Raw genomic sequence first — 27,276 nt, 5'->3', positions numbered from 1 at the left:
TCGGCCTGCGGACCGAAGGGTCCCTGGTTCGATTCCAGTCAAGGGCGCGTCCTTTGGTTGCAGGCTCCTCCCCAGCCCAGCCCCTGATTGGGGCTTGTGCAGGAGGCAACCAAACCATGTGTTTCTCTCACATCAGTGTTTTTCTCTGTCTTTCCCTCTCTCTTCTACTCTCCCCAAAAATCAATGGAAAAGTCTCCTCGGGTCAAGATTAACAACAACAAAAAGCCACAGATCTTCCTGTTCTTACTTAGAATTATACATTCTCTTGATTAATGTTTCTCAGGTTTTGCAAACCTTTGTTTAATTTCCAGAGTTCTGAAAAAGCTGTTTTTGACCATTTTTGCAACTGTTCTCTTTGCTGTTATGTAGAAGAGGATTTTTAGAGGCTCTTACTCAACCATTCTAAGAGTGTTTCTGCATGTTAGCTTCTTCAAAGTAAAACCTTTCCTGCTCTCTTTCTATTATGCCTAAAACAGTCTGGTCTGAGTAATTTTGTCCCTTGTGATATTTTGTATTATGTGTGTTTAATCATATGGTTGATTAACTTCATTGTCCAGTTTTAATAGAACACCATTTAGAATTCATATAACTAAGAATATATGTCATCAGATATTTTCTGAATTTGATAATTTAGGATACTTTATTTCTAAATCTCTTACAGCATTGCTACTCTATTCTCTCAAAGATTTCCTTCCTGTGAAGAACTAGGAGCGGCTAAGGTGACTGTGCAGAAGTCTGATAATGTTCTTCATGATCTTGGCCAAAAAAGGAAAGAAACAAATGGCTTACTCCAGGTAAAGTGGCAACAGGATACTAAAGTTGATCATTAGGAAAGATAAAAATTATAAAGAAATGAAAAGTTATCAAGTCAGAAAGCAAGAGTAAGTATGAAGACAAAGCACTGAAAAAAGACGTGTTATCCCAGTCTGTTCTCTGCAATTTTTTTTCAGAAGCCCTCACTGATTTCTGCTTCCTGCTCTGTGGCTAGGAAGGAGCCACATGGCCCACTCTAGCTTTATAGCTTCTATTGGAGAGGAAGGAAGGGGGAGGGAAAACTATGGGTGGGCCCTTGTTTATCCAGTTCACAAAGTCTGCCATGCCTTCCTAGAGCCAACCCTTTTCTCGTTTTGATTTAGCTTACTTCATCAGATACAGCTTTTATTGGCCACTGTGCTGCCTGCCACTACTGTGGACATCTCAGCTCTATTTCACTTCACAGACACAGTCGTACCTAAATGGAAAGAAACCTTAATTGCCAAGTATTCTTTTAAAACTCTGAAATTTGACAAATTGAGTCCTTAGAATATATTGCTATAGTATATGGCCCAAACTATAATAAGAGCTCTTGTTTGGAATAAAATAATACTAGTTTTACATGGTGACATTTTTGCCCTTTTTTCTTTTAAGCCAAAAGAATCTCTGCTTATGTCGAGGCTTGCTGATTTTCCACAGAATTCCATTAAGCTTCACACGACCAGTACGAGGTCCATATTGAAAGAAGCTGAGAAGATTTTGAGAGGAGTGCAGAACAATAAAAAAGTACTTGAAGAAAACCTGGAAGCTATTATTCGTGCAAAGGATGGAACTGCCATGTATTCGTTTATCAGTGCTCTATCTAGCAACAGGTAAGACAGGATGTTGTTATCCTAAGGTTATTTTTGAAACCACAGTTTACAGCCTTCCTTAATTTTTTTCTAAGCACTTTATTTTGTGTAATGTGTTTTAATTGTTAGAAAAGGTTCTTTATTTCCTTTGATGATATGGGCTTATGATGGAGTTGAATTTAGATCCATAAATGTTACTATTACTTTTACAAATGTGACTGTTCCCTTTACTTTTGTTTCTCTTAGTATATATCTTCTGAGATTTACATATACTTTACAAATATACTTCTGTTTGAAGAAAACTAATACCATTGTTTTTTTCTTTACGGATGAAGGATATTGGGCTACACAGTGGATTCAAACTATGTGAGAGATCTGATCCATGTTCTATTCTCAGGACATTAAATGCTAATAAAGAGAAAATTCTTTATTTTGTAGAGAGATGTCAGAGAAGATTCGGATCAAAAAGACAGTGGATGAGTGGATTAAAACTATTTCTGCAGAAATTCAGGTAGATTTTTGAAAAAAAAAAAAAAAATAGAATTAATTCCCAGGAGATAATATCGTTTCCAATTTATAAGTATATACTTATTCTCAAAATATTCCTTATATATAACTCCACTTATAATTCTTAATTTCACTCTATCACTATATTTATTTAATAATAAGTTTCATTTTACTTAAGTCCTTTATCATAAATTATATTAGGGCTCTTTTCTGGCAAATTGTTGGATAATAACTAGAATATGAGTATTAGAAAGAAAATCTAGCAAAAGTGTTTAGAAAATAAAGAAGTATACTTAAAAAAATGTTTCAAGACAGCAGATTTAGAAGCATTGGGCTACGAAAGTAAAAATGCCAGTTATTTAAAGGGAAAATACAAGATTTCTCAGGTTACTGAATTTACAGAAGTCAGTTCCAGATGGAAAAATTTCCCCTTTCTCACATCCGCAAGGTGTCTTCAGACATTAGCATTGGAAAAATTTAAGAGGTTTTTTTTTGGTATTTTTTATTTTTTAAATTAAATTTATTAGCTGACATTGGTTAATAAAATTATATAGGTTTCAAATGTACAATTCTGTAATATATTATTTGTATATTGCATTGTGTGTTCACTACCTGAACTCAACTCTAGAGAATTATTTTTATTAGGGGGTCAGTAATTTAAAGAAAAGTCTTAAAATTTTATATATTTTAGGAAGTACAACTAGACAAAGTAGCCCTGTTATTTTTATCTTAGGGTGCAAAGTATTTTATTCCTAACTGTAAGGTGTGTGTATATGTTTATTCACAATGGCAGCAAGATGAAGAGTCAGTTCGGTTTCCACAGCAATAAATACTGAAATATATTTTTGCACTTCGTTGTTTATGATTATATATTTCTAATGTGGTTGTGAAGAATTTATATTAGCTATTATCTGATGTACCAGAAAAAAGCTGAACTAAGAGTGTGCAATTATCAATATATGCCACTACGACTGTGGATTCCATATAAAATGTTTGTTGAAACCTTCAAGCAACTTTAACTTATAAATATTTATTTCAGAGTTTTATTACAAAGTTGTTTACTTTTGAAACTTATTTTGTAATTTAATTTTTGAACAGTTTCTACAGTCATATAGTTCAAACATCAAAAAGCTCTATAATGAAAAGTTACCCTCCTACCTCTGTATCTCATCTGATATTTTTCATTCACCCTGTTCCATAAGACACCAATCTTCTTAGTGTTTTGTTTATTCTTCCCGAGAATTTTTATTCATATGTAAGCCAATATTATTTGTCTATAAAGCATTAAAAACTGCTAAACTATATTTTTATAGCAGAAAAATACAGATTTTAATGCTTTTGAAAGCATTAGTACTTGGATAGATTTTAAGTAATTTTAATTTTGATTATGTTAAGGATGAACTGGCAAAAAAGGATGAACAGAGGAGATTTGATCAGAAGAATCAACGGACCAAAAAAGCTCAGAATATGAGTAAAGATACTAAATCAAATAAACAAGACAAAACAGTAAATAATTCTGTAATTCCAAGAAAACATGGTCAAAACCAAAAAGAAGAACATTTTAAAAATCCACCTATGAAGAGCATGCTTGCTTCAAGCTTACAGAAAGAGAGAAAAGAAGTAAGATTGTACTCAGGTTATGTGGCATAAATGTTGCATTAAAACTATTTCCTTTAAGATATAAATTATGAAAATGTTTTAAAAATATGAAGGACTATACAGGTATAAACTAATTTTAAACTATTGATATTTAGGGTTTTGGATATCCATAATGCGGAAATCACTGCATAAAATACATAATTCCTTCTTGAGATCTCACACTTAGAATCACCGTTTTTTAGATCATCTAGTCCAAAAATTAGGAATTTATGGTACTAAAAATTGTATTTCATCATTGTGTGTTTGTGTATGTATGGTGTTTGTTTGTTTTTTCAGTTTAACAAATGTATGTTTAGTGCAGTGGTTCTCAACCTGTGGGTTACGACCCCTTTGGGGGTGGAACGACCCTTTCATAGGCTTCGCCTAAGACCATCGGGGAAAACATATATAATTACATATTGTTTTTGTGATTAATCACTGTGCTTTAATTATGTTCAATTTGTGACAATGATATTGGGGGTCACCACAACATGAGAAACTGTATTAAAGGGTCGCGGCATTAGGAAGGTTGAGAACCACTGGTTTAGTGCCTAGTGATTGATGAGGCATAGTACTAGGTATTGTGGACGGAATGTTTTGGCTGCTCTACCTAAGCTCTAACTTTCTATTTTTAAAAAAATATATGTTATTGATTTTTTACAGAGAGGAAGGGAGAGGGATAGAGAGTTAGAAACATCGATGAGAGGGAAACATCAACCAGCTGCCTCCTGCACACCCCCCACTAGGGATGTGCCCACAACCAAGGTACGTGCCCTTGACTGGAATTGAACCCGGGACCCTTCAGTCTGCAGGCCGACGCTCTATCCACTAAGCCAAACTGGTCAGGGAGAGGCTCTAACTTTCTTAATGCCAAACATGAATTTAGGGGCACATTAATAAAGCATCTAACTCAGCTGTGGGCAAACTACGGCCCGTTTGAAATGAATAAAACTAAAAAAAAAAAAAAAGACCGTACCCTTTTATGTAATGATGTTTACTTTGAATTTATATTAGTTCACACAAACACTCCATCCATGCTTTTGTTCCGGCCCTCCAGTCCAGTTTAAGAACCCATTGTGGCCCTCGAGTCAAAAAGTTTGCCCACCCCTGATCTAACTCAATGGTTAACACTTAGTAGATGCTCAATAAATGCTGCCTTTCTGTGTACTATTTTAGGTTATGATTAAAGGTAGGATCAGAAATGTAGAAAATCATTTAAGGACTTGATTTATGTTATATTATTGTTCTTGAGTGTAATATATAAAGTGTGTTTAAACCTCACTTTTTGGTGCTGAAAGTATTCCTAGTAGATAAGAACCTTCATGTTTCTTGGGTGAATGATTTATATATTTAAGTTTCATGCTTTTAAAAACTATAAAACTTTAAAACTATAGCTTGAAAACTATATCTAGAATTTATTTAAAATAAAGGACTTTTCTGACCTGATCATTGTTATTATAATACTTAGGCTTGCAAAAAGAGGCTTTAGGAAAGTGAGATAAGTGTTTGATGACTATTTTGTTGGTGAGATCAATAAATTTGTGTACTTAGGGTTTTTTGAAAGCAACTGCAGCGATACAAGATGAAGATTATATGTTACAAATTTATGGAAAACCAATTTATCAGTGCCATCGCAGCACTCTTAAAAAAGGACCATATCTCAGATTTAATTCTCCATCTGCTAAGTCCAAACCACAGAGACCAAAAGTAATAGAACGGGTTAAAGGTAAGAAACCTCATTTTTCGTGGTAAATCTCCTTTTTTATGGTATCAGTTTTATGTAAAGTTTAATTTTTGCTTTTTATTTATTACTTATAAATACAGTTCAAATTATATAATGTCTTAGGGATGGAAAAACAATTCCAAGGGAGTAGGAAATAATAGACCTGATTCAAGGCACAGGGTAGGAATAAATGGAGAAAAATATAGAATTAGATGGTATCTTCAGATAAAACGTGATAAAATTTGCATTTATGAGATGAACCCTGAACACTTTAAATTAAAATTTAGGGAAAGTAGACATTTCCTTGAAGGTCTTGGTCCATCATGTTCTTTGTGAACAGAAAGATCAGCCACATGCTGTATATTATCATAACAATGCTAATGGGGCCCTGGCTGGTGTGGCTCAGTTCTTTGAGTGTTGTCTCATGCACTGATAGGCTGCCAGTTCGATTCCCGGTCAGGGCATATGCCCAGTTAATGGGCTCGATCGCCAGTAGCGGGTGTGCAGGAGACAACTGATCGATGTTTCTCTCTCTCTCTCCCTCTCCCTTTCTCTCTTAAAAAAAAAAATCAGAGCCCAGTGGTGTTGCACAGTGTTTGAGCATCGACCCATGAACCAGGAGGTCACAGTTTGATTCCCAGTCAGGGCACATGCCTGGGTTGCAGGCTCAATCCCCAGTAGAGGGCATGCAGAAGGCAGCCAGTCAGTGATTCTCTCTCATTGATGTGTCTATCTCTCTCTTTCCCTCTCTCTCTCTGAAATCAGTAATAACATATTTAAAAAAATTAATGAAAACAAATTTTTTTAAAATCACCTTTAAAAAAATTCTCATGGGCACTTTTGCAGTTCTCAAAAAGCCATAGGTAGCAAAAGTGAAAAAAACTTTTGGGTTATTTTGTACACAACTAAAAATACCTGCACTTATCACAGTATGTTTTGACGCACAGACACATATCACTAATGTATTTAAATATAACTCTTATACTAGTATACTGAGCCTGCTGACCTTGTTACATTCTTAAATCCCTTGTACTTTAGCAGTGTAAGCCACGTTGGCAAGATGTAGTAACTAATGGATACCTACTCAGTTTTCTTTCTTGTTCTTTCTGGAAGTTGGAGCTTTGGCAGGTGCTCTAGTTTTTTTTTTTTTTCTATTTCATTTCTAAGAGTTAGGTGATTATATAAGCACTAGAGACCTGGTGCACAAAAATTTGTGCACTCGGGGGGAGGGTCCTCAGCCTGGCCTGCGCCCATTTGCAGTCCAGGACCCCTAAGGGGATATCCACCTGTTGACTTAGGCCCACTCCCCGGGGGATCAGGTCTAAGCTTGCAGTCAGATATCCTTCTGGCAGCCAGGGAGCCCTCGGGGGATGTCTGACTAAAGGCTTAGGCCCCCAAGGGATCAGGCCTAAACTGTTACTTGGACATTCTTAGTGCTGCCACGGAGGTGGGAGAGGCTCCTGCCACCACCTCTGCGCTGGCCAGCATGAGCCAGCTTCTGCCTGAGTGGCACTCCCCATATGGAAGTGCACTGACCACCACGGGGCAGCTCTTGGATTGAGTGTCTGCCCCCTGGTGGCCAGTGTGCATCATAGCAATCGGCCATTCTGCTGTTCAGTCAATTTGCATATTAGCCTTTTATTATTATTATTACTAGAGGCCCGGTGCACAAAAATTTGTCCACTTGGGGGGGGGGTGTCCCTCAGCCCGTCCTGTGCCCTCTCGCTGTCTGGGACCCCTCGAGAGATAACGACCTGCTGGCTTAGGCCCACTCCCGGGTGGCAGAGGGCAGGCCCAATTCCTAGGTGCAGCCCCTGGTCGGGCTCAGAGCAGGGCTGATTGGGGAGTTGGGGCGCTGCCCCCTGTCATGCACAGAGCAGGGCGATTGGGAGGTTGTGATGCCACCCTCAGTCATGCTCAGGGTAGGGCCGATTGGGGGGTTGGGGCACCGCCCCCTGTCACACTCAAGGCAGGGTCGATGGGGAGGTTGCGGCGCCACCCCCTGTCACGCACAGAGCAGGGCCAATCGGGGTTGGGGTGCTGCCCCCTGTCACGCACAGAGCAGGGCCCATCAGGGGGGTTGGGGCTTTGTACCCTGTCATGCACAGAGCAGGGTCAATCAGGGGATTGAGGAGCTCCCCCTTGTCACGCACAGAGCAGGGCCGATCAGGGGGTTGAGGAGCTCCCCCCTGTCATGCACAGAACAGGACCCATCAGGGGGTTGGGGAGCTCCCCCCTGTCACAGAGTAGGGCCGATAGGGGAGTTGGGGCACCGCCCCCTGTCACAAACAGAGCAGGGCGGATCAGGGGGTTGGGGCACCACCACTTCATACTCAAGGCAGGGCCGATGGGGAGGTTATGGCTCTACCCCATCACACACAGAGCAGGGCCCATGGGGCGGGGGAGGGTTGGGGCACCGCTCCCTGTCACACACAGAGCTGAAAGGCGATCAGGGGGTTGGGGAACTCCCCCCATTCAGGCACAGAGCAGGGCTGATCAGGGCGTTGGGGCACCTTCGCATGTCATGAACAGAGCAGGGTGGATAGGGAGGTTGTGGCCCTGCCCCCTGTCACACACAGAGCCGCAGGGCGATCAGGGGATTTGGGGGCTGCCCCCTGTCACGCTGATCCCGGTGCCGGGAGGCATATTTCCCTTTTACTATATAGGATAGAGGCCTGGTGCACGGGTGGGGGCCGGCTGGTTTGCCCTGAAGGGTGTCCTGGATCAGGGTGGAGGTCCCCACTGGGGTGCCTGGCCAGTCTGGGTGAGGGGCTGAGGGCTATTTTCAGGCTGGCGGGTGACTGAAGCTCCCAACTGCTCCTTTTTTTCTTTTTTTTTTAATTCTGGGCCAGCTTTAGCTCTGGCTCCAGCTCTGAGGCCTCTGCTGCTGAAAGCAGGTATCTGGTTTGTTTGGGTTCTATAATCGAAACACTATCAACTCCAGCTCTGAGATCCCAGCTGGCCGAAAGCAGGTTTCTGGGGTTTTGTTTAGCTTCTATATTTGTAACAATGTTTCAAACTGCAAGCTCAGAGGCCGGCAAGGCAGGCGGGCAACATTGGTTTCCTCCGTCACTGAAGTAAGCAAGCCTCATGTTAGTTTCAAGCTGCCTGGCTGCCGGCCGCCATCTTGGCTGGCAGTTAATTTGCATATCTCGCTGATTAGCCAATGGGAATGGTAGCGGATGTATGGCTAATTACCATGTTTCTCTTTTATTAGATAGGATATAGGATGTCCCTATTTCCCCCCTTTTGTCCCTTCTACCCAGCTCTTGCCCCCCCACTTCTCTCTGGTCATCACCATACTGTTGTCTATGTCCATGGGTTGTGCATATATTTTCTTTGGCTAATCCCTTCTCTAAATTCACTTCTTTAAATTTTTATTTTCAGATAAGTGCTTATAACTGCACTATTATATATTTTCTATTATGTCATTTAGAATTAAGATACTTTTTAATTGAACCCTTGTAAATTTTAGCACAATTTAATAAATTATGCTAGAAGCAATTAGGAGATTTTTCATGTAATGCAGATATATTTCAATTAATATTTTATTAATTTTTAATTTTTTAATATTTTAATTTGAAATAATCTCATACATGTAAAAAACTATAAAATACTACAGCATATTATATGTGCCCTTCACCCAATTTCTTAGGTGTTAATAATTTAAACATAACCATTATACAATTAACAAAATTTGGAATATATTTTTCTTATAATCTCTTTAATGTTACTTAATCCATTTACTTTGTTTTTGTTAATCTTCACCCAAGGATATTTTTCCATTGAATTTTAGAGAGAGTGAAGGGAAAGGGAAAGACACATTGATTGGTTGCCTCCTGCACATGCTCTGATAGGGACTGGGGATCAAGCCAGCAACTCAGGTACATGCCCTTGACTGGAATCTAACCTGGGACCCTTCAGTCCATGGGCTAATGCACTAGCCACTGAGCAAAAAATTAGACTGCGGCTTAATTCATTTACTTTTAATCTATATGTGTCTTTATATTTAAAGTGGGTCTTGTTTTTGATTCACCCTCATAATCTGTCTTTTAATTGGTGCATTTATGCCACTGACTTTCAGAGTGCTTACTGATAGAGTTACTGCCATATCTGGCAGCTTCTGGGGCTTCCGGGGCCGGCCTGCCTGCGGCCCGGGACCGGATCCAATGACGGGCAGCAGGCAGGCAGCTTCTAGGGTCCCCCACAGGTGCCTGGATGGCGGCTCTCATTGGTGGCTCGCGCTGCTGGGCCCTGCCTGCAGTATGCAAATTAGTCGCCATCTTTGTTGGAGGTTAATTTGCATATCTCGCTGATTAGCCAATGGGAGGCATAGCGAAGGTATGGTCAATTACCATGTTTGTCCATTATTAGATAGGATGTCAGTTTATCTAGAAATTCTACTGAAGTTATTGAGGTAAAGCATCCTATCTAATAAAGAGGGATATGCTAATTGACTGCCATGCCCTTAAAGATAGTGGCGCTCCCAGCCAGTAAGGAGGGAATATGCTAATTGACTGCCACGCCCTCAAAGATGGCAGCACCCAGTCCCCTCAGCCCCACCGGGGCACCTGCCTCCGGAGTTTCCCAGTACCCTCAGTCCCCCAGCCGCCCAGGACCAGCCCGAGGCACAGGCAAGCCTCAGATGGCGGCTGCCCAGCTGCCCAGAGCCGCCCGAGGCTCAGGTAACCAGTGGCAGCAGCAGAGGTGTAATGGGGCGTCGCCTTCCGCTGATCACCGGGTCGCCTCCTGCCCCCAAGGGCTCCCGGACAGGCCGGGCTGAGACCCCCCTCCAGTGCATGAATTTTCATGCACCGGGCCTCTAGTACAGTGGGGCCTTGACTTACGAGTTTAATTTGTTCAGTGACGGAGCTCGTAACTCAAATTACTTGTATGTCATATCAACAGTGAACGAGTGAGACACGTGATGCTGGGCTGATGTTGTGGCGTTCACTGTGACGGTCGCTGCGCCAACTAGCAGTGGGGTATCTGAAGCTGGTTTGTAACCCGAATTTTAGCTCACAACTCAAAGCAAAAAATCGGCCGAGAGACAGCTCGTATCTCAACTCGTTAGTCGGGACATTTGTAAGTCAAGGCCCCACTATATAGACAATATTTACCCTAGTGTTTCCTCTTGTTTTTTGGAACTTTTCTATTATAGTTGGGGTTTTAAAAGCCTTTGCAAAAAATGACTTGAGGTTTTAAAATACTTTCAAATCTAAAAATAACTTTATTAAGCAATCCTTTTAATGCTAGAAGTGATTGAGAATCTGTGGACACTTGCTCATCCTTAGACCTCCATACCTGATGTTTCCTCTTCCTGGAGAGCTTTCCCCTTCGATCCTTTTTTTTTTTTTTTTTTTTTTTTAATATATTTTATTGAGTTTTTACAGAGAGGAAAGGAGAGAGATAGTTAGAAACATCGATGAGAGAGAAACATCGACCAGCTGCCTCCTGCACACTCCCCACTGGGGATGTGCCCACAACCAAGGTACATGCCCTTGACCGGAATCGAACCTGGGACCTTTCAGTCCGCAGGCCGACGCTCTATCCACTGAGCCAAACCGGTTTCGGCACCCCTTTGATCCTTATATGACGCACTCTCTCAGTTCTTTCCATCTCTGCTCTGTGATATTAGCTCAGGGATGGGCAAACTTTTTGACTCGAGGGCCACAATGGGTTCTTAAACTGGACTGGAGGGCCGGAACAAAAGCATGGATGGAGTGTTTGTGTGAACTAATATAAATTCAAAGTAAACATCATTACATAAAAGGGTACGGTCTTTTTTTTTTTTTTTTTTTTTTAGTTTTATTCATTTCAAACGGCCTGCGGGCCGTAGTTTGCCCACGGCTGTTTAGCTCCTCAGAGAGGTTTACCCTGACCACCTATCCAAAAAAATTGTCTTCTATCCCTTTATATCCTTTGGCCCTGCTTTATTGTTTTTTATAGCACTTTCACTGTCTGCTGTTATATTTTTGTTTACTGATTGTTTTACTTGTTAGACTGTAAGCTCAGTGAGTACAGTTGATTTACTCAGTGCTGTACTCCCTGTGTCTGCAGTGATGCAAAACACATATTAAAGGCTTTGAAAATATATCTTCAATAAATACTCAAGAAAAATATCTATTCAATTGAATACTATAGAACAGGATGAAAAAATATAGTCAGTGGTAATGAAATTTTCTTTCTGGGATCCTGAAACTTTATTTAAAAATCTAGATTTATAAAATTACTCAGATATTACAAGTAAAAATGTAGTAATATCAGGAATTAATTTAGAAAATAGTTCATTTTCCTTTATAATTTTACTTTTCTTCACTTTTCTCATATTCCCTTTATCTTCTCTAAAGAGACAGATGACCAAATTTCTAATTCTTTAAGAATTGAGAATTTAAAGTCTATACAGATTTATTCTATAGGAATAGAGTAATATATATAATGATATTAACACCTATAAATATTTTTCCAAATCTTTATTGAAGATTTTTTCCTAGTCCTTGTATCTGTTCTGTCATAGTAGTTATATACATTGTTACTTATAGTCAGGGATTGGGAAACCATGGTCTGAAGGTCAGCTGTCTGTTTTTATAAAGTTTTATTGTAGCATAACTCTGCTCTATGTATTGTCTATGGCTGCTTTCATGCTACAGTGGCAGAGTTGAGATGTTGCAGTTGAGATCACATGGCCCATAAGACTTAAATACTACCTGGCCATTTAATAAAAAGTTTGCCACCCCCTAGTTTATATGCTGCTTCTTTGGGGGGCACTGTAATCATATATAGAATGAGATTTTTCTGTGAAGAAGAGTTGTGTATTTCTAGATGGGTGGGTAGTGGCTGTTCAAACAATATTTAAAAATATCTGCCATTGATGATTATTACAGGCACTAAAGTAAAGTCAATAAGAACACAAACTGACTTTTATGCAACAAAACCCAAGAAGATAGATTCTAAACTGCAGCATTCCATTGCTACACTGCCTCCTGGTGATCAGCAGTATTTGTTCAGCCCAAGCAGAGAAATGCCTACTCTTTCAGGTACACTGGAAGGTCATCTAATTCCTATGGCGATTCTTTTAGGTAAGATCTAACAGAACATATGGGTAAATTTAAAATTCATATTAGCAGTAGCAGAACTTAAAGAATGGTGCTGACATGATAGTCACCTATCTTTTCCCTTATATGTTGTTTACTAGGTGTACTGGTTAATAATGCAGATTTTTTTCAATATTTCAACATATGTTGTATATATGCGATTTGACATGTATGCTATTTTGTTGTATTGACAACAAGCTTCAAAACTTCATATGTCAAATATGCTGAAGGTGTTATCATCATAGATATTTTTACACTTAAAAATGTCAAATTTTGTGCCAATAAAAGAGCACTTGCGGGAAGTTTTAATTCATTACTTTATTTTGAAGAAAAAGTTACCATATACTTCGGGAAGCTTATGGTGAACATGCTCCATTTCAAGATACGTATAAATGCTGGTTTAAATGCTTTAAAAGTGATGATTTTGATGTGAAAGACAAAGATGTCCAGGTCAACCGAAAAAGTTTGAAGACCAACAATTACAAGCATTATCGGATGAAGATGCGTGTCAAACCCAAAAACGACTTGCAGAAAGATTAAACGTTGCTCAGCAAACAATTTCCGATCATTTACAAGCAATGGGAAAGATTTTAAAGGAAGGAAAATGGGTGCCACATCAACTGAATGAAAGACAAATGGAAAACGGAAAAGTCATCAGTAAAATGTTGCTTCAATGGCACAAAAGAAAGTCTTTTTTGCATTGAATTGTGACTGCGATGAGAAGGGGATTTATTTTGAGAATCCCAAATGCACAAAATCATGGGTTGATCCAGGTCAACTATCAACATTGACTGCAAGGCCAAATCGCTTCCGAAATAAGACAATGCTCTGCATTTGGTGGGATCAGGAAGGTGTGGTGTATTATGAGTTTCTAAAACCAGGTGAAATCGTTAATACTGATCGCTACTGACAACAAATAATCAATTTGAACCACGCTTTGATTGTAAAATGACCAGAATGTGCCAGAAAACATGGCAAAGTAATTTTGCTTCATGATGACGCACCATCACACACTTCAAAACCAGTTAAAGACATATTAAAAGATCTTGCCTGGGAAGTATTGACCCACCCGCCATATTCCCCAGACCTTGCTCCTTCACATTACCGCTTGTTCCGATCAATGGCACACGCACTTTCTGAGCAGCACTTCAAAACATACGAAGAAGTGGAAAATTGGGCCTCTGAATGGTTTGCCTCAAAACAAGAAAAGTTCTATTGGGACGGTATCCACAAATTACCTGAGAGATGGGGGAAATGTGTGGCTAGCGATGGGCATTACTTTGAATAAAGCACTTTTGATGTTTCTCTTGAAATTATCATGTTTTCTTTGATTACAAAATCCGCTATTATTGACTGGTACACCTAGTATATTTGTGGGTAAGACCTCAGAATGTCTCTGATATGAATTCTGCTCACAGGAAATATTGTTTTGGTATTTATAGTACATTGCTGTAGATGAAATGAAATTTTAAAATTGTTTAGATATCATAGACCAGGGGTGGGCAAACTTTTTGACTCAAGGGCCACAATGGGTTCTTAAACTGGACCGGAGGGCCGGAACAAAAGCGTGGATGGAGTGTTTATGTGAACTAATATAAATTCAAAGTAAACATCATTACATAAAAGGGTACGGTCTTTTGTTTTTTTAGTTTTACTCATTTCAAAGGGGCCGGATCCGGCCCGCGGGCCGTAGATTGCCCACGGCTGTCATAGACATTCATAAAAATTAAAGAATTCAAGAATTTTGACTGGTTTAATATCATCATGTGTTAGGGGAAATACTTTAAAGTACCTTTTATGTACATTTGAACTAGGCTGTGATAAGTAAAATAGTGTGGTTGTATATTCTGAGCCAATAATTGATTATTTACTTATTTGAGGTCTCAGGCTCATTATTGTAAAAACTGATCAAATCATTTTTGCTCTCACTAGTTAGCTATTTTTCTCTTTTAGTGTCATTACTATTCTTTCTTAATTTTGATGAATGATTTAAATATGGATTTTTTTAACATGAGAGAATTTTTTATATTTGATATTATGGGTTAATGACATGTCAGTTTGGTGGCTAATGTCTGTTCAAACATACCTTCTACTGATATAATACTAAAATTTAAAAAGTTCTTACTGTGTGCCAGGTACAGATCTAAGCCCTTTACATCTGTTAACTACTTTAATCCCCCCTATAAAACGCAGTAATGTACCCGTTTCATAGACGCAGAAACCAAGGCACAAAGGAGTTAGGTAATTTGTCAAAGGCTACATAGCTAGAGTGGAGCCAAGATTCAAACCCCGGTGGTCTGGCTTTACTTAGAGTCTATGCTTTTTTTAAATTTTAATGTTTTTTTTAATTTCAGAGAGGAAGGGAGAGGGAGAGATAGAAACATCAGTGATGAGAGAATCATTGATTGGATGCCTCCTGCATGCCTCCTACTGGGGATCAAGTCCACAACCCGGGCATGTGCTCTTGACTGAAATCGAACCTGGGATCCTTCAGCCTGCAGGCTGATGCTCTATCCACTGAGCCAAACTGGCTAGGGCTAGAGTCTATGCTTTTAATGAATGCTCTGTACCATAACAAGTAGAACTTCTGAACTGAAAGCTAACAAGCTTTTGACAATTATAATAATTACCAAATAGTTGGCTTACATGCTGTTTATTGGTGGTCAAACATTGGTATTTTGTTGTTGGTTTTATTTCTGTCCATTGTTGCTCTATGAAGATTTGAGAATAAAAATAATACAATATAATACATTATATTTTAGTCTGGACTTTGGCACTTAGAAACAGTTAGGACCTTTGGCAAATTACATTTCTAAACCTCTGTTTCCTCAATTATAAAATTATTGATACCTCATAGGCTTATATTGAGGGTTAAATTAGGTAGTGTATGTGAAACGTTTAGTACGTATGAAAGCCAAATAAATGTTGGTCATTGTTAAAAGGAAGACATGGTTTGTTGACAGTGGTGATGCTAGATGGGAAAGATGGTTGCAGATGGTGCTTTTCTTTCATATGAGAATATAGCCATAAAGATCTAAGTTGTATATTGGATTTTTCCTTTATTTCTGAAATTGTTGACTCATTTTCTCCTCCAAACTTCTTAGGACAAACCCAAAGTAATAGTGATTCCATGCCACCTGCTGGAGCAATTGTAAACAAGCCACACCCTATAACAGTGACTACTTCTATTCCTCCATCCTCTCAAAAACCAGCAACTGGAGTAAAGAAACCTAACATAGCAATTGTAGAAATGAAGTCGGAAAAAAAGGACCCTCCTCAGCTTGCTGTACAGGTAGGTAACCCAGGGTGCATGAACAGAAGTTTTTCAGGAAAAAAATTTTGGCTTAACTTGAGTACTTAAAATCTATTATGTGTGTTCATGAAAATTTTGCTTTTATCATGGGTCTTTTCTTTAAAACTATCATGGTGATGTGATGTTTCTTTCCTAGCTTTGCATGCTTTAAGGTACCTTTTTAAGCCAGTGACTCATATCCAGGTGGCTTGATGATATTCCAAAGGGAATGATTGAACAATATATTGTAACTAATTTTAAAAATACAGTGTTTGTGACTTATTAATACATCAATCTTTATATAAACATACTAGAGGTCTGGTTCACGATTTCGTGCATAGCTGGGGTCTGGCCGGCCTGCCCTGATGGGGGCTTATCGAGCTTGGCCGGTGTGGGGAGGGGCCACAAGTGGTTGGCCAGCCAGCCCTGCCCCTGATCGGGTGTTGGGGGCAGTCAGGGCCCAGATCAGGCTGGTTGGCTGCTGCAGTGTGTGTCATGGCCACCATTGTTCTGGTGGTTCCACCGTTCCAGTCGTTCAGCTTTTATATATATAGATAGATGAAGATTTGAATAGAGAAAGAACTTATATGTGAAGATTATATATTCAAGTACTCAATTCTCCTTAGTTAATGTGTAATTTAAGTGAAATTGTAATTTTTAAAAAAAGACTTTTTTAAAAAAACTTGAACTTTGGAATCATTTGAAGGAACAAAGGGTTTTAAAAAGTTTGTGTTTTGGTACTGGTCCTTTATAAAAGTATTTCAGAAATTTTGTTGGTTAATTAAAGTATAATATAATATGGGATGGATAAATCAGTTGAGAAATAGGATTCTTGTAAAAGAAAAAAATGTATGTTACAATTGGTTAGCAATGTGGAAAAATAGATCAGTTTTAAGACTCTAAAATTCCTCTTTATATTGCAAATGAGTTCCAATCAGGCAATAGGCTAATGTGTAACTACAAAATATAAAAATAGGGAAAATTAGAAGATAATTGCATGAAATCTTTATCAAAGTTGAAGCTAAGTCTGAATATGAGACAAGAAAACTTAGAAATAATATGAAAATAGATTTGAATCTATAAAATCTAAAACTTAAATATGTAATAAATTTTTAAATAAAAAGGAAAACCACATGTAGTGAGAACATATGAAACGAATATATTAGAAAGAATTAATTTTTAAATGTAAAAACCTCCATAAATTAATAAGAAAACATAGATACAAATCCAGAAATATTCAAAGAACATGAATAAGATTCTAGGGAAGAGGAAATACAATTTATAATCAAGCAAACTGAATAATTTAAATCTTGCTAGTTCCCCAGATAATACAAATTAAAATAATATACCTCCATTTAAAAACTATTATTGATGAAGCAGTTATATTATCTAATTTGGGGAAAGGTTGGGTAAAACTTATAATTGATCACCTTTTTTGATGTTGTAAATAGAACTCATTTGGATTGCATTTTGGCTGTAATTACCAAGAATCTTAAATATTCATGCCCTATGGCTCAAAAATTTAATCTAGTATCTGGCTATCTAGTATAAGGATATAATTCAAAATTTAGGGAAATAAACCCTATATATATTAAGAAGTTTTTTGTAGTGATATACATATAATAGAAGAAATATTAGGAGTATCCTAAATGTTTGCCAACAGGAGAATGATTAATAGTAAAGGCATGTGTATTTGTTGAAATATTATACAGTCATTTAAAATATAATCATGAAGTCTATACAAGGTACATCCTAAACAAGGTAGGATGTTTCTGACTTAATTACATTGAAAAATCAGGAATGAAACTATTGTATGTTTTGCCTACATATAAGTGGTAGTAAAAAGATACGTAAAAGGAATAGTGAAAATGAAGCTTTCTTAAGATAGTAGGGTTTTGTATGTTTCCCTTTATTTTCCAAATTTTGTAAATTATCCTTTCATAATTAAAAAATTATTTTCCATTGACTTTGCAATAAAAAGTTAGATATATGTTATTGATATATAGATATCAAGTATTTGAGTCAAAATTATGAACAGAAAGCTAGATGTTGTCTTCTTTTTTAGGTATTACCCAGTGTAGATATTGACAGCATTTCAAATGTCAGCATTGATGTCAGTCCATCTCTGCCTAGTCCCAAACAAGCATCTCCTCCTCCTCTGAGCACCTGGATACAGGTATTGTTCAGAAATTTATTTTATAGTTTTAAGTAATGTCTCACTATAGGTTTTAACTAATGTTATTCCCTGCAAAGTCTTTCATTATCATTATAATTCATTATAATAATATAGGTTTTAAGGAGAAGATTCAGAGTGAACCTGGAATTGCTTTTGAACCTAAAAACGAAACTTTAAGATTCTCACATTTATAAATATTTTGAAAATCATAATCCTTAGTGTAACTTTTTGGTCACATAAGTTGTAATACTCTTATATGTGAAGAATTTTTTCTCTTCAGAGGAGAATCTCGATTTAAATGGGAACTAAATATAGGTTTTCTGAATGTGAATTTTATAATGATGATTGGAGTTTATGTTTTGGGATGTTACTTTGTCATTGTACTATATGCATTTCTTCCAACTATTTATTTGCTACTGAGTAATGAAGTTAAGACTCTACTACTACACATCAAAAAGCACCGTAATTTTCCCCACATTTCATCTATTGTAAGCAAATTTGGTCCTCAAGTATATATAGTCTTTTTTTAAAAAAATTGATCTTTATTGTTGAAAGTATTACAGATGCCCCCTTTTTTCTCCCTATTGACCCCTCCACTCCATCCCCGGCCTTCACCACACTATTATTGTCTGTGTGTGTGGGTTATGCCTATGTGCATTTAAGTTCTTTGGTTAGTCTCTCCCTCCTCCACCTCTTCCCTCTGAGATTTGTCAGTCTATTCCATGCTTCTATAAGAATACATTCTTAAGGAAAGGGAGAAAACCAACAATTTTTCATAATTTGAAATAGTAAAATAGAACTGAACCTAAATGTATTTGTGTCTGATTTAATTTTTTCATTAGTAATTTTTTCCACCAGAAGTTTATTAAAACATATATGATTACAAATAATAATTTCTGACTCTTTATCATTCAGCTCTCAGGAGGCTATTTGTGGTTTTAGGTAACTAGATTACTTTCAGTGAGGCCTACAGACTAAATTTGTAAAATAATTATTTTATTTATTTTTTTAAATTTTTGATTCTATATCTGTCTTTTCGTGAGTTTGTATGTGTATACTTATATATCTACATATACAAGCACTTTATCTGAACTCTAGGAGAGAAATCACAATCATGCCAACTTAAGTTGCATTGTTGATGGAATCCTTAACAGAAAAACTTATATTTAATTTTTTAGAACTATTGAATGAGAACCTAATGGCTTTGGGACTGTCTTGGATTTTTTTTTTTTTTAGGAGTTGATTGTTAAAAATATACAGTTTTATTGATTTCAGAGAGGAAGGGAGAGGGAGAGAGAGAGAGAAACATCAGTGATGAGAGAGAATCATTGATTACCTGACTCCTACATGCTTCCTACTGGGGATCAACCTGAAACCTGGGCATGTGCCCTGACTGTGAATCTTAACCGTGACCTCCTGGTTCATAGCTTGATGCTCAACCACTGAGCCACACAGGACGGGTGGGACTGTCTTGGATTTCATTTACAAATGAATTAAATTCTGAATAGGATGTTAAAATTTAAAAAATAGGGCTATTTATTATATGCTTATGCTATGGGTAGAAATATGATAAGTCATGTATAAATTAAAAAGAGTAAACACAACAAAAACTTTCTGAAATGCTTTCTTAGACTCCAGAATTAACGAAGGTAGATGAAGAGGTGAAGTTTCCAGGAACTAACTTTGATGAAGTAATTGATGTCATACAGGTAACAGATCTTGGAAACCGTTTTCTACCAGTATTTTTCCATATGATAGACAAATGTGTATGTAAATAATGCGATCAAACTAGTTGAAATGCCATTGATTATTTTAGAAGTGTTAAGTTAACTCATCTGTATAAGTTCCCTGCCTATTCTTGTCACTCAGCAGTGTTGAACTGATATATGAATATAATCATTTTGTTTTTATTATTACCAGGAAGAGGAAAAATGTGATGAAATTCCAGAATATTCTGAACCAATTCTGGAGTTTAATAGAAGTGTTAAAGTTGCTTCTACAAAATATAATGGTCCTCCATTTCCACCAGTTGCTTCTACTTTTCATCCCACTGCTGATATTCTGGATAAAGTAATTCAGAGAAAAGAAACCTTGGAAAGTAGTTTAATTCAGTGGTGAGTTTACAGAGGCATTGGTGTTAACAGAATTGTAGTAGCAAATATAAATGGAAAGTATTGAGTTTCGGTTGAAAATCTTTCTTGTCTCTTTTCATTTATTAAATTTCTTTGCTATAGTCATTGGAAACTATTTGATGTGATACTTAGTGTGTAACTAATTGTTGGAGGTATTATTTCTGTCCTGGAATACTTGTACTTAGACTGTCTAAATGGCAAAAGAGCTATTGTTAAGTAAAAAAGCCTTAAAAATGTACATGTTCTTCAATCTAGTGATTCACTTCCAGAAATTTATCCTAAGGAAATTACAGTTCTGCCACAGGCCATAGCTTACTTAGCAGCAATAGTGCTTGTTACAAATAAGGCACTGTTCTGTTTGTTACTTATATAAACTTATGAACTTATTTTTATCCCTGTGAGAAACCTTAAGCAAGTTATGGAATAAACTAAACTGAATATTAATACAGTTATCAAGATTAGGTTTAGAAAAATATTTAGTCATGTTGAAATACATTATTTAAACACTGGTACATAAACTAAGCAGGATTCTAATGATTTAACCATCTATATATATAAAAGCCTAATATGCAAAGTGTCCCCTTGGGAGTTCAACTGACCGGAAGTTTGATTGCTCACTATGATGTGTGCTGACCACCAGCGGGTGGCACAGAACAAAGGAAGGCCCCAGCTGGCAGCCAGAAGCTGGGGAAGGGAGGCCCCGGCCTGCAGCAGCTAGCTGCTAGGGACGCTACCCATGCATGAATTTCATGCAGTGGGCCTCTAGTCTATAATAATAAAAGGGTAATATGCTAATTAGACCTGATGTCTTCTGGACATCATTCCGGACGTCCTTCCTGATGAAGCCAGGCCCGAGGAAAGCAAGCCTGGGTCCCTGGTGCCTGCGGGCGGCTGGAGGAGTGAAGCAGCCCGGGTCCCGGGTGTTGGAGGGAAGCTGGTACCGGCAGCCGGGGGAAGGAAGGCCTACCCTTGCATGAATTTTCATGCATCGGGCCTCTAGTAGTTTATAAGAACTCACTCCAAAATAAATGGGCATAGAGAAAAAAATGGAAAATTATATTCCAAATTGTTAACTGTGTTTACCCTTGAATCTGGGATTAAGAGGGAGCCTTGCCTGTTTAAAAATTTTTTAATGTTTTCTGGTTTTTTGACAATGAACATCTATTACCTGTATATTAATTTTTATAAAAAATATTTTTATTGATTTCAGAGAGAGGAAGGGAGAAGATATAGATAGAAACATCAATGATGAGAGAGAATCATTGATCGGCTGCCCCCTGCATGCCCCCTACTGGGGATTGAGCCTGTAACCTGGGCATGTGCCCTTGACTGGAATCAAAGCTGGGACCCTTCAGTCTGCAGGCCGACGCTCTATCCATTGAGCCAAACCAGCCAGGGCATATAATAATTTTTAATCGTGTATTAGCTGTTCTCATGTACAGAGGCAGTCTCCTATTTCATTGTATTTTTCCCCCTTCTTCTTCCTTTTCTCCATGTTAACAGTGACTTTGGAAATAAAGTATTTTTTTAAGAGGAAAACTACCCATCTATATTGCAGTCTATATATTTATTCCTTGAAGAGAGGGTAGCTGGACTTCTTTTCCAGCTCTGATCTTGTGTGGTTTTATATGCATGCTTTCAGAGTAGAGAACCCATCATTTTAGGTGCATGATATGCTAGGTATACTTGACCTAAATTTTCTTAGGAATTTATGAGGTCTGTTAAACTCTTCTTTAGACTAATTTGAAAGATTTTAATATGTAATGAATTATCTCCCACATGGAGACCTATTTCATGTGGTTTATTTTGCTAGGGGATACATTTGATTGTTTCTTCTTCCAGATTCAGCTTTTAGAATGACTGCTTTCACATGTAAATGCTTGTGCTTATGGATGGTTAGAGGCTATTTTTAAGCATAGTATTTCTAATGTTTTCTACATTTCAGTCAAATTTAGGAATCCTTAACTTTTATCCCCTAGGGTAGAACAAGAAATAATGTCAAGAATTATCTCTGGGCTCTTTCCAATCCAACAACAGGCCATAGCTAATGTCAGTGTTTCAGCCAGCGAGGCAAGTGAACCGTTGAGTTCTGACATTGGTAAGTGAAATGGAATCTCTTTAATTTTTTTGTTATTAAAAGACAAAACTTTCAGGTCATTGTGGATTTGCATAGTCTAGAAGTCAGGTATTCTTTGCCTGACAAAAGATAAGCTCTTTCTACATCAGTTCCCAGATCTTCTCTGGAGTGGAGTTAGCTCTCTCTCACCTCCTTATTTCATACTGCAGCAATCAGATGATGATAACATCCTCTATTCCTCCCACCCCAAATCTCTATTATTTCCAAAGTGTTGTTATATATAGCACTTTGTATATATCTTTGTTATAGTAACTTTCACATTGTATTGTGATTGGTTTACATATCTGTCTCACTCACTAGACTATAAATTACTCAGGATTAAGGATGTTTCTCCTTTAGTGCTTAGCCCTTGACTAACATTTAAGAGTTTACATGATCATTGAATGAATAAAGGAGCTTCTTCCTTTTTGGAACCCACATCATTCATAGAGGTTATTTTTAAGGGTAGTATTCCTCCTTTTCTTCCTTCTCTTCTTCTTCCTCTTCCCTCCTCCTCCTCCTTCCACCTCCTTCCCCTCTTCCTCTTTTCTTTCCCCTCCTTCTGCAACAGCTTTTTTGAGATATAGCTTATTTGCCATAAAACTCACCAATTCTAAGTGTCCAGTTTGATGAGTTTTAATAAACACAGCTGTATATTAGCCGCAGGATTATGATATTGAAAAACATTTCCATCATCCCGAAAAGTTCCCTCATACCACTTTGAAGTCAATTCCTAACCTCCTCCCATGCCCGCCAGGCCCTGACAACCATTGATCTTCATTTTTTCATTGTATTTTTGCTTTTTCTACAATTTTGTATATACATGATCACACAGTGCACATCTATTGTGTTTGTCTTATTTATCATAATGCTTTGACAGTCGTAATAATATTACACTGTATGTATATAATAACTTGTAATCCATTTACCAGTTGATAGACATTTGTAGTCTTTTAGTTTTTGGCTATTATAAATCTGTGATATGAATATTTGCAAACAGATTTTTTAGACACATTTTTAAATTTCTCTTGATCATATGGTAAGTAATGTTTAACTTTACCAGAGACTGCTAAATGTTTCCAAAGTGGCTATTCTATTTTGCATTCCAGTCAGCAGTGCGTGAGAGTTCCAGTTGCTCCACAACCTCAACAATGTTTGGCGTTGTCAGTGTTTTGAATTATTCTGGCATTCTGTAAACATGCAGAGATATCTCCTTCAGGTTTTTTTTTTTTTTTAATATATTGATTTTTTTACAGCGAGGAAGGGAGAGGAATAGAGAGTTAGAAACATCGATGGGAGAGAAACATCCATCAGCTGCCTTCTGCACACCTCCTACTAGGGATGTGCCCGCAACCAAGGTACATGCCCTTGACCGGAATCGAACCCGGGACCCCTCAGTCTGCAGGCCAACGCTTTATCCACTGAGCCAAACCAGTTAGGGCTCTCCTTCAGGTTTTTATTTGCATTTCCCTAGTGATTAATGATTATGTACAATTTTTCATATGCTTATTTATCACCTGTATATTTACTTTGGTAAAGTATTTTTTTAAAATATTTTGCCCATTTTTAAAATGGGGTTTGTGTCTTCCTATTATTGAGTTGTAAAAGTTCTTTATTTATTCTGGATATAAGTTCTTTCTTGGATACATGTTTTGCAAACATGTTCTCCTGGTTTGTATGTTGCCTTTTTATTTTCTTAACATTATCTTTATAAGACCAAAAGAGTAATTTTGATAAAGTTTAATTTATCAGTTTTTCTTATATAGCTTGTGGTGGTTTTTGTTTGTTTGTTTTGCGTGTGTACTATTTAAAAAATCTTTGCCTAACTTAAGATCATTAAGATTTTCTTTTAGAAGACACATGGGTCTCTTTTACATTTGAGTTAATTTTTGTATATGGTCTGAAGTAAGGATCAAGACTTATATTTTTGGTATATGGGTATCCAGTTGTTCTAGCATTATTGGTTGAAAAGATTATTCTTTCCCCCATTGAATTGCCTTGAGACTTTTGTTGGGAATCAACTGGCTATACACATATAGGTCTGTTTTTAGACTTCCTATCCTGTTCCATTGAGCTACAAGTTTATCTTTATACTAATACCATACTTCTTGATTACTATAAATTTAAAAATGATTCTTGAAGTTGAATAGTGTAAGTTCTCCTACTTTGTTCTTCTCTTTTTTTATATATTACTCTATTTTTTTCCCCTTCTTTCCACACCTAAATAACCTACTCTACCTTCTCCATAGGCTATCCCTTAACTGCTCAAATCTTAGACATCAGAGTCCATATTTACTTCCTCTTTGTCCTTATGGTTTGACTTCTTGCCCTCCCCCTAACAGAACTGTTCTCTCACAGCATTTGGTTGTTAAAAACAGTCTCTTCAAATCTTTGTCCTCCTGTATGGTTCTAGCGTGGACACTGTTGACCACTCTAGTTCTTTAAATGTTCTACTGGTGTTGGATTTTTAGAATTTAGCTGCTTCTTCCCCTTTTTCATTTCTTTAAGGCCTCATTTCCTCATCTTTTTCCCCTGCTACTTGAATAAAAATTTTCCCAACTTTCTGTGCTCTTCTCTGTTTCTTTTCTGTTTTCCAGCCTTCTTTTGCCATTACTTTTCCTGCATCATTTATGACCCCTAAGACACACATCTAGGCTGTAAATTTGTTATTCCCACTTGTTCCACCGGCATCCCAAACTTGGCATGTCTGAAATGTATCTCATTTTTCTAAACGAATGTGGTCTTCCTTTGTTTCTATTTCTGTTAATAATGTCACAGTTTTCCAAGCACCCAATCTCCAAAGCCTTTGAGTTACTGTTTATTATATGTTCTTATCTTTGGTCTTCCTCAGTCACCACCTAGCCATAGCCTGGATCCTAGCTCCATGCAATTTATTGTTGCATTTGGTTCATTCTTCCTATTTAGTATTACTCACATACTCCCTACACTGCTATTACCCCAGATTTTCTTTCATCATCTCATATTTTGAAGGAAAGTAAAAAATGACCAACAATGTTTTGAAGAAATTGATGTTTTTCTGTATTTTTTGTTTTTAAATATTTTTTTTTTACTGATTTCAGAGAGGAAGGGAGAGGGAGAGAGAGAATCATTGATCAGCTGCCTTCTACATGCCCCACACTGGGGATTGAGCCCGCAACCTGAGCATATGCCTTGAATGGGAATCGAATTGTGACCTCCTGGTTCCTAGGTCGATGCTCAGCCACAGAGCCACCCCAGCCTGGCAGAAATTGATGTTTTTCTGTATGAAAATCTTAAAATTTTCAAATTGGATATTTATATCCTATTCTCTTCTCTGCAAAAGCATGTGCATTTGTTTTTTTAAATAAATCTTTATTGTTCAGATTATTACAGATGTTCCTCTTTTTTCCCCCGATAGCTCCCCTCCACCTGGTTCCCACCCCACCCCATGCCCTTACCTCCCGCCACTGTCTTTTGCATTTGTTTTTATTTTGCCTGTTTGGGTATTGCTTTTGTGCTTTCTGGCAGAGATGTTCTGATTTTGGCCCAAATAATGAATTATGGGAATGAAAAAGGAGACATGTCAACATATAATTACTTATCCCTTAACAAGACACCTATACCCACTTTTTAGGGATTTCTAGATATTGCTGCCATAGGTGTACTAATTAATAGAGTGCTCTTTTCAGAGGTCACATCTCCATCAAGTCATATAGATCATTGTTTACATGTTTTCCACACAAAGCTCTAGAAATAGAGCCACTTTAAGTCTAGTAAAGTCTGTTGTTAAAATTTCAATGAATTTTCTGAACATTCATACAGGTTAAAAGTACAACATATTTGGAAAATTAATATACCTGTGGAGCTTCTGATATCAAGCACCTAAACCAGTGATGGCGAACCTTTTGAGCTCGGCATGTCAGCATTTTGAAAAACCCTAACTTAACTCTGGTGCCGTGTCACATACAGAAATTTTTTAATATTTGCAATCATAGTAAAACAAAGACTTATATTTTTGATATTTATTTCATATATTTAAATGCCATTTAACAAAGAAAAATCAACCCAAAAAATGAGTTCGCGTGTCACCTCTGACACGCGTGTCACAGGTTCGCCATCACTGACCTAAACTGTAAATGTTAGTATTGAAACTAGAAAGGAAGGCAGGTTTGTTTTCATGTTTATAAAGCAGCTACCATTTCTCTGAGGTTCCCCCACAGTCATTGTATCCTTGTGTTTTGGCCAAGATCTGTCACAGGGTTTCCTTGGAAATATGGATTGTTTTCAGATAGAACATTTAATGTGGATGTAAGTCCTTTTTATCATTAAGTTCTATGGTAGGGAAGAGGCCATATAAGTAAATTTTCATCTGTATATTCTCCTTCCCTTTTTTGTTTGCTTAGAGAGAATGTTATTATCTTCTTATTATCTTCTTCTTCTTCATAATAAGTAGATTTTCTATTTTCATTTTTATTTCTCCTCCCATCCCCTTGTACACATGTTTGCATCTCTAAAATTTTAAGAATTAAGGTTTGCATTGTAAGCACGTTCCTTGCCCACTTATCCTGAAATTCTTTCACTTTGTAGTGGAAGGAACAAGTGGTGGCGTCCTCCAGCTTTTTGTTGATGCTGGGGTTCCTGTGAGTTCAGACATGATTAGTCATTTTGTGAATGAAGCTCTTGCTGAGACCATTGCTGTCATGCTGGGGGACAGAGAAGCAAAGAAGCAAGATCTTGTCGCTCCAGGTGTCTCTGGGGACGTTTTAGCAAGTGAAGCATGCCTGCCGGTAGGTGTGACTCTCCTTTCATAAGTTGGGTTGCTGGGGAATTTTTGATACATTTATTAAAAAAAGTAAAATGGACAAATTTTATTTTTGTTTTTAAATTTATCTTTATTGTTGAAAATATTACAGATGTTTTCTCATTTCCCCCATTGACCTCCTCTACTCTGCTCCCATCCCCTCCCCAGGCCTTTACTGAAAATAAGCAAATTTTAAACTGAGTATCATAAAATC

At 37.4% G+C, this 27,276-nt stretch overlaps 1 protein-coding gene across 1 annotated transcript in view; it reads left to right on the top strand.

The window, feature by feature from the left end:
• KIAA0586 overlaps positions 1-27,276 on the top strand; it is a 107,799-nt gene that overhangs the window by 17,310 nt on the left and 63,213 nt on the right. Inside the window, exons 11-22 of the mRNA XM_081104306.1 lie at positions 662-794; positions 1,408-1,625; positions 2,043-2,115; positions 3,507-3,731; positions 5,301-5,475; positions 12,357-12,551; positions 15,671-15,858; positions 17,924-18,034; positions 19,666-19,743; positions 19,955-20,148; positions 22,146-22,264; positions 26,849-27,048. Of these exons, the coding sequence (XP_080960432.1) occupies positions 662-794; positions 1,408-1,625; positions 2,043-2,115; positions 3,507-3,731; positions 5,301-5,475; positions 12,357-12,551; positions 15,671-15,858; positions 17,924-18,034; positions 19,666-19,743; positions 19,955-20,148; positions 22,146-22,264; positions 26,849-27,048 (1,909 nt within the window). The remainder of the gene's footprint in view (positions 1-661; positions 795-1,407; positions 1,626-2,042; positions 2,116-3,506; positions 3,732-5,300; positions 5,476-12,356; positions 12,552-15,670; positions 15,859-17,923; positions 18,035-19,665; positions 19,744-19,954; positions 20,149-22,145; positions 22,265-26,848; positions 27,049-27,276) is intronic.

The sequence above is a fragment of the Myotis nattereri genome, assembly GCF_964212035.1.
Source record: "Myotis nattereri genome assembly, chromosome: 1".
Classification (NCBI taxonomy): domain Eukaryota; kingdom Metazoa; phylum Chordata; class Mammalia; order Chiroptera; family Vespertilionidae; genus Myotis; species Myotis nattereri.
Note: the sequence above shows the minus strand (reverse complement) of the source record. Positions and strands in the feature narration are given on the sequence as shown.